The sequence below is a fragment of the Phalangium opilio genome, unplaced genomic scaffold (assembly GCF_054372755.1).
Source record: "Phalangium opilio isolate 3A_F unplaced genomic scaffold, DU_Popi_V2 ptg000013l_1, whole genome shotgun sequence".
Classification (NCBI taxonomy): domain Eukaryota; kingdom Metazoa; phylum Arthropoda; class Arachnida; order Opiliones; family Phalangiidae; genus Phalangium; species Phalangium opilio.
In genome coordinates, this window is record NW_028324148.1 from 5,015,475 (window position 1) to 5,035,726 (window position 20,252).

The 20,252-nt window shown below is 36.0% G+C and overlaps 1 protein-coding gene across 1 annotated transcript; it reads right to left on the minus strand.

The window, feature by feature from the left end:
* Positions 1-1,604: 1,604 nt before the first annotated feature.
* On the minus strand, positions 1,605-9,078 carry LOC149707906 (uncharacterized). Its single transcript, XM_089863835.1, has 7 exons — positions 9,008-9,078; positions 8,780-8,944; positions 8,473-8,608; positions 8,153-8,370; positions 7,205-7,479; positions 1,754-1,934; positions 1,605-1,691 (listed from the first exon to the last, which is right to left on the minus strand). Exons 2-7 carry the CDS (start codon positions 8,810-8,812, stop codon positions 1,605-1,607), a joined length of 930 nt encoding a protein of 309 aa, XP_089719961.1. The 5' UTR covers positions 8,813-8,944; positions 9,008-9,078.
* Between the last annotated feature and the right edge of the window lie 11,174 nt (positions 9,079-20,252).

The window sequence follows — 20,252 nt, forward strand, 5'->3', positions numbered from 1 at the left end:
TTTAAGCAATCACCCATGTGATAGGTTGCAATTGTAAAATTCTCATTTGAGCAATTAGGTTTAACTAGCGCGAGCGGAATGACTTGACCGCCAACCCTTTTTGTTCTGAAAGTCTAATTCACTAAAAATATTATTTGGTGCAGTTTTCAATTTAACCTGTTTTTGCTTCCACTCGATGGGACTAGATGTCTCGCTAATGTCCCGTTGCACAGAATCCCATAGGATATAAATTCCCTTCGACCGAAATAAAAAACCATTGAGTCCCTAGGAACAGCCATTAATTCCCACTGAAAAGAAGTACAAAAATTTACACTTTCCCAATGAATAGTAATTAAATTTCTATTGAACAGAAATACGAAAGTGATACTTTCCCAATAAATAGACACCAAATTCCAATCGTATCAAAGAGCAAAACTGGAACCAACCCATGGTTTAAAAGAAATTTTATTGTGTCCAAAGGAGGCTCACACTGAATGGTCAAGGGAAAATTAACAATTTGGAAAAGATAGCAACTAATTACTTGGGTCAATAATTTGGAAAAGATGAAAACTAAATATTAGGGCATATATTTTCAAGTTTTAGGGCCAAAATTTTTGAGAGGTGGTAACTTATTAGTAATAGTTCTACGCGAATGCGATTTGACATTTATTTTCAGTTCACAAACCTAACCCCACCTCCCTTTTCCTAATGTATAAAAAATCATTTTTAATTCACATACTAAATTGAGAAAATACTATATTAATAATGGGATAGTATTTAGAGCTCGGCATTTTCTATCCATTATCCACAAATTGGTGGATTATTTATAAACAAATTTGTGGATTATAGTTCAATTTGACACGTAAGTTCTGTGAATAATTATCGAATATGGATAAAGATAAAATAACGAGGATAATGGATAGATAATGCCGAGCTCTAATAGTATTGTATCTAAAATACCTTTGGATATGAACCTTATTGACGCATCATTTAACGTATTTATTTGTCTAACCTAATCTAACCAAACCTTACCTGTCTTATTGTTTGCCGAATCTTCATTGTTGTTGTTACGCATACTAGCTTAAATAAGATATTTACGACACTTATTATTAGAGCTCGGCATTTTCTATCCATTATCCACAAATTGGTGGATAACCGATAATTTGTAAACAAAGTTTTGGATTATAATACGATTTAACAAGTACATTCTGTGGATAATTTTCGAGTATGGATAAAGATAAAATAACGGGGATTATGGATAGATAATGCCGAGCTCTACTTATTATCTGCTCCAAGGTTTGGACCCGAGTCTTTGAATTGGAAGCCTCACGCTCTGTGGTGATTCGAAATCCTGAATCAAAATTAAAAAAAAAATCTGGTTTCTGCCCTTTCGGACGTTTTGTCTTAATGCGATTTCTGTCCATTGGAACCTAACTTCCTAATGGAATTACTGGCCATTGGAAAAGATCGTATAGTGTATCATTGGGAAAGATCCACTATGGAATATCTGCCCATTGGGAAAGATCGTCCTTATGGAATTTCTGCTCATTGGGAAAGATCGTACTTATGGAATTTCTGTCCATTTTGAAAGCACGACCCAGTTTGATTTCTATCGACAGGGAATTCTAGCGAATTGGATTTTTATCCAATGGGTTTCTGTTCAATGGGAGAATTCCGATTTTTCTTATATCATGTTGCATGCTAGCTAATTTCTTTGATCACGAATTTAGGATTAAATCCCCAGTTGAGAGATCAAATTTATTATGGAAACTACCAATGATAAACTTGCTCCTATCAGTAAAACAAGAAAGGGCAATTTCAGGTTTCTCATTCCAAGTTCTTCCGTTGTCGTGGTTTTCAATTCATTGTACATCTTTTGTATGCAGTCTTCGCCATCTCTCATGAACTGGCCTTCCAGATAAGGCGGAATACCAGATTCGTAATAGTGTTGCATGCTATAAAAGTTAATAGGTATTCATTAAAGTTTAGAGCGTCAAGTTAAGATATTAGTTCGGCATTTTCAATATAACTGATCAACACTATTGTAATATAGTTTTTTCCCCCGGAAAATAGTGTGTCACTAAAGCGAACTGCAACATTCAGTTGATTTCTAATAAAAATTAAATTTCTCATTGCATTTGGAAGAACGCTGTCTATGGGAGAGCAGAGACCCAACCGTTCTGAACCGTAACAGTGCTCGACGGTGCCGGATTTTCCAATAGTGCTCACCGGGTCCGAGATAATATATACCCCCTTAAGCGTCACCCGACAGAGGGACGCGGAAGTTACGTGGTAACACGGCAAGTTCATTTTCACACGGAGGAAGTAGAAAAAGGCGAGTAAAAGTGAGACGGTAAGTAAATTTGAACGGCACATTCGTTTCTGTATCTCACGCGCACCTACTCCGGCACACATCGGAAAAGCTAGACGTCATGTGTTCCGTTAAGTAAAAAACTCAAAAGGGTAAATAGGAAAGACGGTAAGAGGCTTTATTTTGTTTCTCTCTACGCATGTGTGCAACCTTAGGACCGATCCAGAGCTCGTTAGTTGGAACACGAGAACATAATTTTGTATCTTCTAAACTATTGTAAACTGAAAATTCAACATTGATGTGGGTTTTGCTCGTGGGGAATAGTTTAATTCAATGCCCCACCAACAAGCCTTGCTCCTGTTGGCAAATTCCCCCTGGCCCCCCTAAATCCGGCCCTGATGCGCGACAACATGTCGATGTACTCTTAAATTAGTTAAATGAAAACTTTACGAGAGCAAATAGCTAAAACAAAATGATAAGTTTCGACCTACTGAACAGAGTGGTTGAAAATATTTCATAAGTAGTGCTCGCAAATTAGCAATATTTTTCTTTCTTTGTACGAGGGAATGACGTTTTTTTCTCGGTACTCGCATAGCACACTAATCTAGATTAATTTTACCATTATTAGCAAAACGCTTTCGAAAATACTAGGTCATCTTCACTAGTATCCTTGATTGGTTTAAAGAAAAATTCACACTAATTAATTCTTTATCTGTTATGTACTAAAAACGTTCATAATTAGGCGAATGTGCTAATATGATCGTTTATTAAACAACAATTGAAATCAAAAGTTATAACAGTGCTAATGCTAGGCCACTTATTAATACCCCAAATGGAGTGGGGTCACCAAGCTCGTAGTCCAGTGCAGGAGAGTCTAATGCCCAGTAATCGAATGCTTTATCTAATCCTAGGGGTCTGCCGGTCTGGTTCAATACATTTCTATAGGGGGTGTGGCGGTATATTTTTTAAGTGGTGCCATCTACAATTATTAATTTTGCGAGGACTTGACAATATCATAGGTAAATGAGTCAAGTTATAAATTAATGCTTTAAAGGGACATTGACAGAAACTAAGTATTTTTATTCTGATTCCTTAATTTGAAATAAATAGTAATTGAAGTTCTGTATCCAAAACATGCATTTGAATTTGGGTAAAGCGACCTACCGGCCAATCAGCGCCCGCGATTCAATCCCCAAACAGTCTTGGAAATAGCACACTTCCTCTGGTCCAAAACCAGTTTATTAATTGCTTGGACTGGTTTTTTAATTCAAAAAGTGGGGATTACTGGTCCTCGGGACCAGTTTATTAATTGCAAATCTATAGGAGAACAAAGGCTAGGACCAGTCCGGACAACAGTTCATTATTTCAGACACTAGGGTGTCACTGGTCCAAAGGCCTAGTTTAAAAAAAATCCTTATTTCCCAGACTGTCCCCAAAGGTTTTCTCAGTCGCAGCGTGGGAAATAAGGCGGTGGCACAGGGCAAATGACCAGTTTAAAAATTGCCTGGACCAGTTTAAAAATTAAATCGGAGGGGGGTCAGTGGTCCACTTGGCCACTAATAAAATTCAAGGGTAGCCACAGTCCAGACAATGGGTACGTTCAGTAACCCTCTTTGATGACAGCGCTTACTAAGCGATGCCAGATTTTCCCCACTGTACGCTTTTTCTTGTTTCCGGTTTTCATGCTCAGCGCTTGCTCATCAAAAAAACCATGCAATCGATATGGTTTTTTGATGGCGTGACGTAGCGCTTGACTGTTGAACATTTGACAGACGAAAAGTTGGCACGGGATTTAAACATTAAATTCCAATAATGCTATTCCTATAGTAATTGTATTAGTTTTCATTCCAAAAATACTTCTACCATTCAAATAGACATAATTTTCTTAAAAAATTGCTTTTTTGCGAGGTCGTTTTAATAATTGAATAGCGCCATTTGCGCTTCGTGACGTTTTGAGGACCTGTAAGACGTTTCCCCAAGTTCCCCAACTACACTTTCGAAAACAACGCTAACTTCAAAATGTCACTTATCCGTACAACAACCTTTTACGTCACTGTGACGGCTCGAACCCATCAAGTAAACATCAAGAAAACAGCGATTTCCCTGAGCAGGGTTGTTGATTTTTTTGATTTTTTCAAAAAAATCAAAAAAATCGATTTTTTTGATTTAAATCGGATTTTTTTGATTTTAATTGATTTATTTGATTTTTTTGATTTTTATTGAACTACTAGATAGTAAATTACCAACATGAAAACTTTTGAGTCAAAATTAATCTAAAGCAAAATAATCATGACATTTTAGCAGCTATTGGATATTGTAACTATTCAAATGCTTGCATAAAAAGACTAGCTTGACCGCTATATCATTTCCTAGCCTATCCAGCAAGACAAACTGGAGTTCTGGGTAAAACTTAAACTAAAATATACCAAAACCATGATTATTTTTAAATTTAGGTCTTTTCTAGTTAAGTTTCTTCTCGAGTTTCTTAAACTACTTCTTGGAATCTTAGAAAACCTTTTTTAAAATTAAAAATATATTCTTGATTTTAATCAAATGATTTTTTTTTAAAAAATCGCTTGATTTAAATCATGATTTAAATCAGTGATTTAAATCAAACTGATTTAAATCAAACAACCCTGTCCCTGAGATTTTCGTTACTGAACGTACCCAATATCTTAACTATTCTAATTATCCACTTCTTTAGTTTAGCAGACGACACGCCCTGGTCAATGGTCATGGACCAGTTTATTTATTCCAGACCAGGGGGCTGCTGGCCCAATGTCCAGTTTAAAAAAGTCCTTATTTCCCACACTGCTCAGTCGAGTTTCATTTACGTCATCTGCATTAGGTTCGGAAATCTATATTCTACTTTTTAGAACTCGAAAGAAAGACGCGGGTTCGATCATTTAACGATTAGCGGTTTAGGATCTTTAATATTTAGCAGTAATTACTATCGTAATCTTATAATATTCAAATGTGGCGTGTCGTATTTTTTGTACATCTAAGTGTCTAGTTATTAGCCTTTGGAATGGGAAGATGTGTTATTTGTGACCTTCGAGATTTAAAAAATTAAAAATCCATCTTTTACACCTCAGCAGAGTCAAGCTGCAACAAAATTACTATTGTCCTCAAACTAAAGTAGACGATGGGCCCCGGGGAGTCACTAATCACAAGGCTACTATAAAAAAACTCCTTATTTCCCGCCCTAGCTTTTCCTATTTGAAGCAGACAGCGTACAAGTTAATCTTTTCTAAACATCACGGGATTGGCTGATTTGGTTCTATCTTATAGAGGTTTTTATTGGCCGGTAGGTAAGTGCGCTAAAACCGAGAGCCATTAGTCCTTTACTAAGCTTAAAGGGTATGAGAAGCTTCGTTTGAAAAACCTCTGATTTATATAACAAAACGTAGAATTAATTACTGTGAATTCAAAAATATCAAGCTTTTAATTCTCCGATTTCTGGTTATTTGGCAATATGCATTTGAAAATGCTTCATATGAAATTATTTGAAATCCACTTTTTAAGAAAGGCTACAACGTTTTCTTGTTTTTGACGTCACACACGCGCGATGGTGCCACTCTCTCCGCTATCAGACCCAGAGTTTAGACGGGGGAGACAAAGCTCGAGACGCGTATACCTCGCGCTTTTTTTTCCTCACGTCATAGTGATGTCATAAAACAGAAGAACAAGCTCGACAAGACATAATTGTTGATATATCGAAACCGAGTTTTGGTGATTTTCCAATGGATTTAAAAATAGAAACTTTGGTTCAATTATTTTAAAAACTTGATATTTTGAAAGTAGAGACTTGAAAGTGGAATATAATACCACTTTCGTGCTAAAATATGATATGAAATTGTAAATTCCCATACCCTTTAAGAAGTTTAGTTTTCATTGAAAAAATGGTTTGAAAAATCAGAAAAAATTAGAATCTTCATATTTAATTGAAACGAATCAGGAGAAAATAAAACACGGCACTAAAATTTTTCAGCTGATAGTATCCCTTTAAAGTTAAAACTGATTTGCTTTGTAAATAAAGGCTCGTATTACATGTGCGCGAGAAATGGAAAAAGTCGAAGCGTAAAGCTGAGAGGTGAGGCGTATTGGGGTTTGCGTTCCCTAGGCGTTCCGTTTACAAACAAGCGAAAACTTTTTAAGTCGCGCTTGTTGCTCAGAGATGAAGCGGGTTTTCCGAAAAAGCTCTGATCTGCCGTGGTAGATTTTTCAGCTCATGTTTGCTTGTCGCAAAGATTCACGTGATTTTCCAAGCCAATTATAGCCAAGGACCGAATATCGTTTGATATTTTTGCGTTTGTTTTTCTCGCGAAATAGGCCTAGGCACCACCATTGAGGATGTCTTTAAAAGAAAGAAAAGAACAAGATAAAATTTTTGAAATACGTGTAATCACATTGCCTCATCCTTTCAAGCTAGACAATTAAATCAAAATTATTCTCAAGCTCAAGTAGAAAAAATATACGCTACTTGACAAATTATATGAAGTTACGTTCCAAAAGGCGAAAATAGCCTTCTTTGTATCTATTTCTCCATATAAGATGTACCCACCATTGACGTTCCATTCTAATTTTCTGTTGTTTTTTTTGTTATAAATGTCGAATGTTTTTCAAAAGCATTATTTTTTTTTTCAACAGAAGCAAACTAACGACAGTCGACGCCATTTTAGGTTACTTCCGATTGAAAGGCAACTCTGCAATCTAGGCTCATGCTACCACCCAGCTTGTATGTAAACGAAGGAGCGGGTGGAGCTGCAGGAACAAACGCTTTTGGCAGACGCGATTTTTTTAGGCGCGAGAAAAAGATTCGACTTTCAACTTCTACTCTCCACTTTAAGCTTAATTCTCGCTCAAATGTAAACGAGCCTTTACTTTTTCAACAGTTTTTCACACAAAACTTACATGTTATAGTAGGTTTTCTTCAGCTGTGTATCAATCCCTTTTGATGTCGGATACGCCAATAAGAAGCTCAAAACGGTTTCATCCGAAATGTGAAAGTAGTGTTCCATATCATAATTGGAGCAAGTTGCTCCCACGATGGTGTAAATCGCTCGATATCCGATAAATCCCACCCATTGTCCACGATGAACACCATTAAAAATATCCCGAAATTCACATACTGTCTCTTCCTGCTGCATCCGCTGCGATATCTTTTGTTGAGATAAAGTTCGTGGATTCTAAGGTAATAAACATGAGACTTAACATTTGAAACAATAGGCTGACTCTCTGTTATGCACTGTAATTTTTGTTTCCAATGTAAGCCTCAGGTTTGTTAAAGGGAGGGTGAAAAGAAAATTCAATTCTTTTTCGAATTTTCTACTAATTATAAGACCAATCTACATAGTGAAACATCCAGGAAATATACCAGAATTAATTTAGAATTCAAATTAGGTTCAGAGTATATAGATAATTTGAAATGAACACCTCCGAATAATCGCGTAACGCCCTGCCCTCTTGTTAACAAAATCATCGTGGCACGCTCCATGCCGAATGAAATTCAGCGATTTGACAATTGCGGCGCGAGATGCCGTGAATTTTGTTAACAGGAAGGCAGGGCGTTATGCTATTGGTCGAAGGTGCTCATTTCAAACTATCCATAAAATCTCAACTTGATTTGGATTTTAAAATCATTCGGAGGTGTTTCCTAAATGTTTCACTATACAGACTAGTCTTATTATTAGTAGAAGAATCGTTAAAAATCGCTTGATTTTCCTTTTCACCCTCCCTTGAAATAAGTCTAAAATATTCTTTAAAAACAAGAGCACTATTAACTGACACTATTTTAGTGTCATCGTTGCTCAAATTAAGTAAGATACTGATTGCACGTGTTAAAGTCCCATTAAATATTACTTTGAAAAACTGGTATTCTGTTTGTGTGGTCGCCACCATGACTCTGAAGTTATTGAGTTTGATAAGGTCATCAAGATTGTTGATAAATTTTGGTTGGTTTATAGTGGTAATTTTCGTTAGTAACATGCTCCTGAAGGACTGTGATATGAACGAAAACCCTAGCAGACAGCAAAATCCAAAGATCCAAGTGCGAAAAATAACGTGTCCACTCGGAGAACCTAAATATGCAGTTTTCTTTTTAATTCTCAATTTTGAACTGGTGATTTGTAGTGGAAATCCCAGCATGCTTTATCTTTGCTTTTGGGTTTTTCAACAGCTACCTTCTCCAATAATTATTGAAATTGCGTCCAGCCATCTAATGAAACAAAACCTCCTTATTGTCATCTTGGTGGCTTCATAAATAAACAGACATAACAACGGATAAGCTGTTATGAATACCAAAATAGCCGCCCATGTCTGGAATATTAAGATTATAAGAAAAATTAAGAACACTCTGTTATACTACTGCATGCATTGCTTGATTATCCGTGTCAATGAAGCATTTTTGTGGTCAGTGTGGTAAAACACAATACGATTTCCTTATCGCTCTCGTTTATATAAAATTCTCATTATAATAAATTTTCTAACCTTAAAATCGAATATAAAAATGACATCGAACATCCCAAATTCCCGATTTATTGGACCACCGCTGAAAATTTTTGATTCACCAATAAAGTAAGGGGCTTCTACACTAGACAGTAACAGATCAGATTCATCCTCCAAAATGTAAAACGGAAGAGCTATATCTGAAACCTTCGCAATAAAAATATAACTATGTTACTTCTAAGAATAATATTATCCAAACGCTATACGAACATTGTCGTGAAGAAATTTGATGTATTCCCTCGGTAGTCCATTCTCATCCTTGGCGGAAAACGAAATATGTTCCAGTTGTAAAAGATTGAGCTGAATTTCATAACCACTGTAGCGAAAAGAATATATCTCAGATTTAAATGTTTTGTACAAATAGAAAACCAGTTACCTCTCCAAGTCAAAAGCACTATCTACAAACTAAATTACCGAGAATTGCAATTATTGCTCTTTAGTGAATAGCAGATGGAGGCGTTAAAAACAATGAATTATTCAAAGCTTTATTCACAACTTGATTCTTGTGAAAGTTCTGGCCATAGAGGAATTCTTACCCTCTATGGTTATACCTAAACAATACTCTTAATTTGAAAGCCGGGTTGCTGATTTTTTGGATTTTTTCAAAAAAATCCAAAAAAATCTATTTTTTGATTTTAATCGGATTTTTTTGATTTTAATTGATTTATTTTATTTTTTTGTTTTTTATTGAACTACTAGATAGTAAATTACCAACATGAAAACTTTTGTGTCAAAATTAACCAAAAGCAAAATAATCATGACATTTAAGGAGCTATTCGATATTATTACTATTCAAATGCTTGTATAAAAAGACTAGCTTGACCCCTATTTCATTTCCTAGCCTTTCCAGCGCGACAAACTGGATTTCTGGGAAAAACTTACATTTAAATATACCAAAACCATGATTATTTTTGATTTTAAGCCTTTTCTAGTTAAGTTTCTTCTCGAGTTTCTTAAACTACTTTTTGAAATCTTAGAAAACATTTTTTAAAAATAAAAATTTATTCTTGATTTTAATCAAATGATTTTTTTAAAAAAAATCGCTTGATTTAAATCAAACAACCCTGTTTGAAAGCAAGACTGTTAACCTTTGTTCATACTAAAGCTGTACACATCCCCTGGGGTGTAACACGAGACAGACAAACACACACAGGCTTTATAAAAGAAAGACCAATCTACCACTTTGGATTTTACTCCTCCCGAAGGAAGCATTTCCACCGAAGTTTCACGCAACTGCGCTTTTTAGCCACATCGTATGATGAACATCTACGATGTGGGTCTTAGTTTGACCTGGCCTGTAGTTGGCGGTGGTGGTGGTGATGGCGGCGTCATGAAAGAGAACTTAGACAGTATAAAATTTTTCGATCGTCATTGAAGGGAGAGTGAATGGGAGAGAATTGTGGCGAAGTGATGTTTTTCGTTCGTGTATTTTAAAAGGAACTGAATTATAACTGTAAGTTTAAGAAATGGATTTATTTGTACTAGTAAAGTTAAACATTGAGAATTGTGTTTTACGTTTGCTTGATAAATTTAGTATTAGTTTGGCTTGGTCTGAAGAAGAAGAAGTATCGTTCGTCTTTTTAAAAGGGAGAGTGAAAAAGGGATTTTTGATTTTCAAAGGGTGGGGATTATGATTTGTCTATAACAGTGCAATGCGAATATACAACGCACATGTTAATGAACGCACTTAGAGTGAAAAGGGGTAAATTGTGTTAATGTGATATTTTTCATCATTTGGTGATTTTAAAGGGGAAAGGCTTATGATCTATCTCTAACAGTACAATGCGTAGCACTGTGAAAATATTAATGAACACACAGTAATATCTTCAGTCTGAACACATAAATTTACCATATTGCCTTACCTTAAACGAAAAATTTCATTCTCTCTTTGAAATTTCTCATACTTTAAGCCATGAATTTTCTAAGAATCCGAACTTTCTATACAATAACAAGATGGCCCCGGCCAGATTAGAGCCCCATCGTTTGTAAGGCTCCATCTATCGAGAACATTCTATCTTTGGAATAGGTATTAGTTACCCTTAATCCTCATCCATTTTAAATCATCAATAAATCCCTATCACATTTAAAAGCATCAATGAAAATCACTAATGGAAAAAAATCTTCATTAGTGAATAGCCCCTTGACGCGTTGCTTTTAACAGAGCTAAAATGATTGCTCAGAACCACTAAATAACCCCTATTCCCAATCCCTTTTAAAATCGGCAATGACGTTTTAGTGAATAGCCCCTCGACGGGCTAAACTTAACATTTCTAAAATAATTAAACATTAAGTAACCCTTAAACAAATTCCCTTTTGAAATCGCTAATAAAAATCCCTAATGAGTGAAAATTACCGTTAGTGAATAGCTCCTCGACGCGTTGTCTTTAAGATGATTACCCGTAACCTCTAAGTATACCTTAATCCCAATTCCGTTTAAAATCGACGAGTGAGTAATCCAGACATAACTCCTAATATTTATAACATTGGCTTATGCCCAGAGGCGTTTGAAAGAGAAAGAATTTACAACATAGACTTATGCCGATTGCCACTTATCGCTTCTAACATGAACTTATACCCAGAACCTTTTGAAAGAGAAAGCTTAGTTGTAGTGATTATAGACTTATGCCGACGCATACAAATAGCATCTTATAAATTTATAACATTGGCTTATGCCCAGAAGCGTTTAATAGATACAGTGTTAAAATTATTAACTGTATAAATTTACTTATGCTGTAATTGTAATATTCCGGCGAATCGAAGAACAGATAGTTTTAGTGATTATCCCGTCGATGAGTTTACAACATAGACTTATGCCGATGCACACTTATCGCATCTTATAAATTTCTAAAATGGACTTATGCCCTGAACCTTTTGAAGGAGAAAGTTTAATTATAGTGATTACCCATTTTAGGGATTATCCCCTCGATGAGTTACCTTTAGCAATACTAAAATCATCAAACGCATAACGCTCATTTAACTTTACAACATAAACTTATGCCAACGCACACTTATATCGCATCTTATAAATTTGATAGTTTTAGTTTAGCCTCTCGATGACATGACAAAATAGACTTATGCGGACGTATACATATCTCATCTTATAAATTTATAACATGGACTTATGACAAGAAGCGTTTGAAGAGAAAGAATTCGGTAAAACACCCAACTTGAGTTCTTTCTTTGTGTAAACCCCGAACATATTATTATATAGAAAGTTAGGATTCTTAGAAAAGTCATGGCTTGATGTATGAGAAATTTTAAAGAGAGAATGAAATTTCTCGTTTTAGGTGAGGCAGTATGATAAATTTGCGTGTTCATAAAATACTACAGATATTACTGTTTGTTCATTAATATTTTCACACTGAATCATCATTGTACTGTTAGAGATGGATCATAAGCCTTTCCCCTTTATAATCACCAATTAATGAAATATATAACCTTAACACAATTTATCCCTTTTCACTCTAAGTGCGTTCATTAACATGTGCGTTGTACATTCGCATTGCACTGTTATAGACAAATCATAATCCCCACCCTTTGAAAATCAAAAATCCCTTTTTCACTCTCCCTTTTAAAAAGACGAACGATACATCTTCTTCATCATCTTTCTCTTCTTCTACCACTTCTTCTTCTTCAGACCAAGTCAAACCAATACTCCCATCGTTAGATGTACATCAAACGATGGGGCTAAAAAGTTCGGGGTTTACACAAAGAAAGAACTCAAGTTGGGTGTTTTACCGAATTCTTTCTCTTTCAAACGCTTCTGGGCATAAGTTCATGTTATCAATTTAGAAGATGCGAAATGTATGCGTCGGCATGAGTATATGTTGTAAACTCATCGAGGGGTAATCACTAAAACTAAACTTTTAAAGAACGTACCATAGACGTACAGTTAGTGCTCTTTCTACTAGACAGTAAGTTTGGTAAAGGATAGTTAAGCCAAAGGCAATAGCCAATCAGACCTAATGCACTAGGTTTGATTGGTTCCTGCCTTTGGCAAGATAAATTTCATGTCCAGAAAATTAGCCAGAATGCTAGGGGTGATAGTGGAGCCGCCGGTTGCTTGATGAATACCAAGTTGTTGAGATGCTAAGAATTTGCGATGTCATTTCATATTTCCTAAGAAAGATACAACTTCTATTGCTTGGTTCACACTCCCTGGTTATTTTTACCTTGGGCTTGTATGTAAAGTAATCCTAAAAAACTAAATATTTTCTTTTTCATAAGAGAAAAATTTCGACATTTCGATGATTTATGTAGTTGTGTAGAATACACTACATTTTTATAATCCTAAATGCAGATATAGACTTTTCTAGATGCAAAAAAAAATAATGCTCATAATCTCTCTTTCCATTAAGGTTTTGTCGGTTAGGACTGCACCGAGTTCTAAGTAAAGATTCCCAAGACGAATGTGATTAAAAACGGCGTTACGTTTTGACTATACCCCAAAGAGGCCTTAACGGTTCTGAGTGAACCGAAAGTTAAATACACATTTAATTGATCAGTTTTAAATATTTTAATAAAACCCAGGATCATGAACGCAACTTGGTCGCAGTAGTTAAAGATTTGATCGGGATTTTGTGGATAATCTCTTTTTGAGCGGCTAGAGATAATTCAGATTAAATATGGACAAAAAGTCAGCAATCATACAAGCAAACTACGAATATTGTTAATAATTAGTATATAACGAGTTGTGAATAGAACGTTTTTATAAAGCTTGAATAATAGAGCGGTTTCAAGGGGGATGCAGTATCGTATGCTTTATTTAATGTTAAGACGAAACATCCGGTATATAGATCCAAAGACGTTTATAGGATTTCAACGTAACCAGTCCACCAAAAAAGTAATTTCTAACGTCGTGCCTTCTTATGAAAAAAGGTGGTCTAGCACAAAGCTCACTTCAGTCTCGACTAAAGAAAACGATGTTCAATCAATAAATAGCAACAAAAAGCTGCATATTCTAGTAAGTGGTTAGATCGCCTTTCAACTCGGAGAGGCAAAGTTTTGGTTTCCCAACTATTACAAGCTGCAGCTTTGAGTCTCGAGATCTTGAGCGAATGCGATCAATCAGGGTTAAGTGACTAATCACTGAAGTATATGCGAGGTTTGATCAGGCGGTTACGGGCGGTGGATTTAGGGCAATCATCACCAACCTTATTACCTCTAAGTTTGTTATCCAGGATTGCGACACACTTCCGACGAAGGTGATTAGCTCACCATACATAACATTTTATCGTATTCATCTTATACTTAATTATAGGACTGTTCAGGAGCCGAGCTGAGCGAGCTTTTTAAAAGCTCGGCTCGGCTCGAGTCAAAAAAACTGGGTCTTGGCTCGGCTCGAAAATGATCGAGCCGAGCCGAGCTGGCTCGATTAATTTATACATGTTTAAAAGAATTGCTACTACCAACGTCAACCTTGAGAACGACTAAAAATGCCATCCCATGTTTAGGAATGTAGTGGTTCAGTAAAACCCGTTCGGTAAAATATGCTCAAGGTTAGAGACGAGAGATTTTTCCCACACTTAATTTCATGTAAAATTACAACGGAACGCTATTGGTGGAGAGAATAAAGACTAAAAGTAAAGCACTATATCGGTGACTAAGCTCGCGAGTCGTAGTGGCTTGATGCCTGTCGGCTCAGCTCGGTTCGACAATAAAAAAGCTCGCTCGTTAATTAATCGAGCCGCAAAAGTGACGGCTCGGCTCGCTCGTCACGAGCCCGAACTGGCTCGAGCTCGTGAACAGTCCTACTTAATTATACTCAGCGTTGCGACATGGATTCTGTTTAGCATGATACCAGGTTTTTATTTCATTTCAAATACACATTATAACTTCGTTGAGCTTGGAATTGGTACAAACTTTTTATTACGAAATACTTACCTCTGTTTTAAGGCCTGCACAACTGGATTAAAAAGCTTTCCAACCGCGCTGCCGAATATCTGTTCTTTCTCATGTTCGAGTGTAAAAATATGGAGAATTAACGTTACCACAATCCTAGCAGTTTTAGTGGCGTTCATCTGGAATATAAATGCTTCCTTATGTGCTTATTTTCTGTAGACTGTATTCGCCAAGTAGCCAGGGGAAGTTGCTGGTAAATGGTATGGCGTGCAAAACTTCAAAAGTAAATTAAGAGGAATTGATTTACCAGAGTAAGTCTCTTTACCCAATCAATTTGGACTTCCATCCATGATTAAAAAGGGTTAAATATTAACTAATTAATAATTCGGTGCAACATTTTCGCTGGTTCGCGGGCCTCAAAACCACAATAAGCGTGAAGCCCCGAAAATTTAATGACCATTGTAGAGTAGAGCATACAACCGACCCCGTGCGATTTTGCTAACTTACCGGTGGAGATCTATATGAGACAATATGTGATAGTTAAGAAGAGATGTCTCTATTGAGTGTTAAATGAAAAATTCTATGAATATAAGTTGAGGACAAAAAGTATTTTCATGTTATACTCGGGTTGATAAACTCTTTAATTATATTGCTCTCGAAAACTATTTCAGCGGTTTTTGATGCAAGTATAGTTATTTAATTAATTACACTGCGATCAATAGCGCATATACAAACGTATGTGTATAAGGGGGGGGGGTGGTTCCACCGGTATAGTACTGTTACAGTCACAGTCTACATCAGCCTGAGAAATAAGGATTAATTTAAACTGGACATGTGGTCAGTAGAACCAAAGCACTTTTATTAAAACAGCTAGATATTGGCCACATATAATGGGTAAACTTGGAACTTTTTTAATTAAATTAGTGGATGCATGGGCAGTAGACCTTAAAGCTTTTCATATTTAAACTGGCCCAGCTAACTATTAAACTTAGCATCTGTTCTGGGCCACCGCCTTAATTATCAGCCTGAAACTATACATGTTCTGGGAGTAAATTTAAGTCTTGGGGTGTTTTTTTGGAAAAGAACTTTCTACACTTATAAGTGTCCTCTATTTTTTCTGGCGACAGAGAAATCTATATTAATACTTATACATTGAACCTGAAGGAACATTAGTTATATGATAACAAAAGTTATATGGCGGCAATGAGAAAACTTTGTATCTAACGAGAAATGGGCAGCTATAGATTTCGCTTAATATATTCTACAAGTATGGCTTTTTGTTTGTATTGATTATTGTGTTAGACAGCGCCATACAGAACTTGCCTGAGGTGTTACTGAAGTTACTTAAATAAATTTTCGTAATGCATCATGTAAAAAGTGTGCAATTCTGTGTACAGGCATTAGAACAAATATTGTACGCTTCGTATTTTGCAACTTTTCTTTGATTTTTAATTAATGTTATATTGATTTCTACCCCAGTAGCATTTCAATTTGTAGTCGGTTTCTTGTCGGTACAGGCGGTTGGTTGTCCGAATCGGTTAATTGTCGGTAAACGCGCGCTTTCAAACCACCTTAAGTCGGATACTCGACTCAAAACACGATGTGGAATCCCCAGCAGCAACAATCAGTTGGGCCGACACCAAATCTGATCAATCGGCCCGATATAGTTATCGGACGGTTGGTCAAAAATACTTCATGTTCAATCCATTAAGCAGTCGATAAGCACTCAGATAAGAATCAAGCGGGCTTAAAGTAGACTCAAAACTAACTTGTCTATCGACAGGCGGTATATTGTATTACCGTCACTAAACCGACGCAAAAAATCAAGCAGCCGTCAGAAAAAGAGATGATTGTCACTAAACCGACTAAATATATTTTATGCGTGGTTTTTATAGGGCGCGTCACTCCCTTACAAAAATCTTAGAACTCTTTGGAAAATTCCTTCTGAAATTTCTTTAGAAATCCTTAAGGGGTTCTTTGGGAAATTGGGGAATATTGGCCTCTTTTTCTTTGGAAAATGCTTTGGAAATATCTTTGGAATTTCCTTGGGAAATAACTTTGGAATTTCCTTGGGAAATAACTTTGGAATTTCCTTGGGAAATAACTTTGGAATTTCCTTGATAAATAACTTTGGAATTCTCTTGGGAAATAGCTTTGGAATTTTCTTGGGAAATAACTTTGGAATGTCCTCTATTTTTTCTGGCGACAGAGAAATCTATATTAATACTTATACATTGAACCTGAAGGAACATTAGTTATATGATAACAAAAGTTATATGGAGGCAATGAGCAAACTTTGTATCTAACGAGAAATGGGCAGCTATAGATTTCGCTTAATATATTCTACAAGTATGGCTTTTTGTTTGTATTGATTATTGTGTTAGACAGCGCCATACAGAACTTGCCTGAGGTGTTACTGAAGTTACTTAAATAAATTTTCGTAATGCATCATGTAAAAAGTGTGCAATTCTGTGTACAGGCATTAGAACAAATATTGTACGCTTCGTATTTTGAAACTTTTCTTTGATTTTTTAATTAATGTTATATTGATTTCTACCCCAGTAGCATTTCAATTTGTAGTCGGCTTCTTGTCGGTACAGGCGGTTGGTTGTCCGAATCGGTTAATTGTCGGTAAACGCGCGCTTTCAAACCACCTTAAGTCGGATACTCGACTCAAAACACGATGTGGAATCCCCAGCAGCAACAATCAGTTGGGCCGACACCAAATCTGATCAATCGGCCCGATATAGTTATCGGACGGTTGGTCAAAAATACTTCATGTTCAATCCATTAAGCAGTCGATAAGCACTCAGATAAGAATCAAGCGGGCTTAAAGTAGACTCAAAACTAACTTGTCTATCGACAGGCGGTATATTGTATTACCGTCACTAAACCGACGCAAAAAATCAAGCAGCCGTCAGAAAAAGAGATGATTGTCACTAAACCGACTAAATATATTTTATGCGTGGTTTTTATAGGGCGCGTCACTCCCTTACAAAAATCTTAGAACTCTTTGGAAAATTCCTTCTGAAATTTCTTTAGAAATCCTTAAGGGGTTCTTTGGGAAATTGGGGAATATTGGCCTCTTTTTCTTTGGAAAATGCTTTGGAAATATCTTTGGAATTTCCTTGGGAAATAACTTTGGAATTTCCTTGGGAAATAACTTTGGAATTTCCTTGGGAAATAACTTTGGAATTTCCTTGATAAATAACTTTGGAATTCTCTTGGGAAATAGCTTTGGAATTTTCTTGGGAAATAACTTTGGAATGTCCTCTATTTTTTCTGGCGACAGAGAAATCTATATTAATACTTATACATTGAACCTGAAGGAACATTAGTTATATGATAACAAAAGTTATATGGAGGCAATGAGCAAACTTTGTATCTAACGAGAAATGGGCAGCTATAGATTTCGCTTAATATATTCTACAAGTATGGCTTTTTGTTTGTATTGATTATTGTGTTAGACAGCGCCATACAGAACTTGCCTGAGGTGTTACTGAAGTTACTTAAATAAATTTTCGTAATGCATCATGTAAAAAGTGTGCAATTCTGTGTACAGGCATTAGAACAAATATTGTACGCTTCGTATTTTGAAACTTTTCTTTGATTTTTTAATTAATGTTATATTGATTTCTACCCCAGTAGCATTTCAATTTGTAGTCGGCTTCTTGTCGGTACAGGCGGTTGGTTGTCCGAATCGGTTAATTGTCGGTAAACGCGCGCTTTCAAACCACCTTAAGTCGGATACTCGACTCAAAACACGACGTGGAATCCCCAGCAGCAACAATCAGTTGGGCCGACACCAAATCTGATCAATCGGCCCGATATAGTTATCGGACGGTTGGTCAAAAATACTTCATGTTCAATCCATTAAGCAGTCGATAAGCACTCAGATAAGAATCAAGCGGGCTTAAAGTAGACTCAAAACTAACTTGTCTATCGACAGGCGGTATATTGTATTACCGTCACTAAACCGACGCAAAAAATCAAGCAGCCGTCAGAAAAAGAGATGATTGTCACTAAACCGACTAAATATATTTTATGCGTGGTTTTTATAGGGCGCGTCACTCCCTTACAAAAATCTTAGAACTCTTTGGAAAATTCCTTCTGAAATTTCTTTAGAAATCCTTAAGGGGTTCTTTGGGAAATTGGGGAGTATTGGCCTCTTTTTCTTTGGAAAATGCTTTGGAAATATCTTTGGAATTTCCTTGGGAAATAACTTTGGAATTTCCTTGGGAAATAACTTTGGAATTTCCTTGGGAAATAACTTTGGAATTTCCTTGGGAAATAACTTTGGAATTTCCTTGATAAATAACTTTGGAATTCTCTTGGGAAATAGCTTTGGAATTTTCTTGGGAAATAACTTTGGAATGTCCTCTATTTTTTCTGGCGACAGAGAAATCTATATTAATACTTATACATTGAACCTGAAGGAACATTAGTTATATGATAACAAAAGTTATATGGTGGCAATGAGCAAACTTTGTATCTAACGAGAAATGGGCAGCTATAGATTTCGCTTAATATATTCTACAAGTATGGCTTTTTGTTTGTATTGATTATTGTGTTAGACAGCGCCATACAGAACTTGCCTGAGGTGTTACTGAAGTTACTTAAATAAATTTTCGTAATGCATCATGTAAAAAGTGTGCAATTCTGTGTACAGGCATTAGAACAAATATTGTACGCTTCGTATTTTGCAACTTTTCTTTGATTTTTTAATTAATGTTATATTGATTTCTACCCCAGTAGCATTTCAATTTGTAGTCGGCTTCTTGTCGGTACAGGCGGTTGGTTGTCCGAATCGGTTAATTGTCGGTAAACGCGCGCTTTCAAACCACCTTAAGTCGGATACTCGACTCAAAACACGATGTGGAATCCCCAGCAGCAACAATCAGTTGGGCCGACACCAAATCTGATCAATCGGCCCGATATAGTTATCGGACGGTTGGTCAAAAATACTTCATGTTCAATCCATTAAGCAGTCGATAAGCACTCAGATAAGAATCAAGCGGGCTTAAAGTAGACTCAAAGCTAACTTGTCTATCGACAGGCGGTATATTGTATTACCGTCACTAAACCGACGCAAAAAATCAAGCAGCCGTCAGAAAAAGAGATGATTGTCACTAAACCGACTAAATATATTTTATGCGTGCTTTTTATAGGGCGCGTCACTCCCTTACAAAAATCTTAGAACTCTTTGGAAAATTCCTTCTGAAATTTCTTTAGAAATCCTTAAGGGGTTCTTTGGGAAATTGGGGAGTATTGGCCTCTTTTTCTTTGGAAAATGCTTTGGAAATATCTTTGGAATTTCCTTGGGAAATAACTTTGGAATTTCCTTGGGAAATAACTTTGGAATTCTCTTGGGAAATAGCTTTGGAATTTTCTTGGGAAATAACTTTGGAATGTCCTCTATTTTTTCTGGCGACAGAGAAATCTATATTAATACTTATACATTGAACCTGAAGGAACATTAGTTATATGATAACAAAAGTTATATGGTGGCAATGAGCAAACTTTGTATCTAACGAGAAATGGGCAGCTATAGATTTCGCTTAATATATTCTACAAGTATGGCTTTTTGTTTGTATTGATTATTGTGTTAGACAGC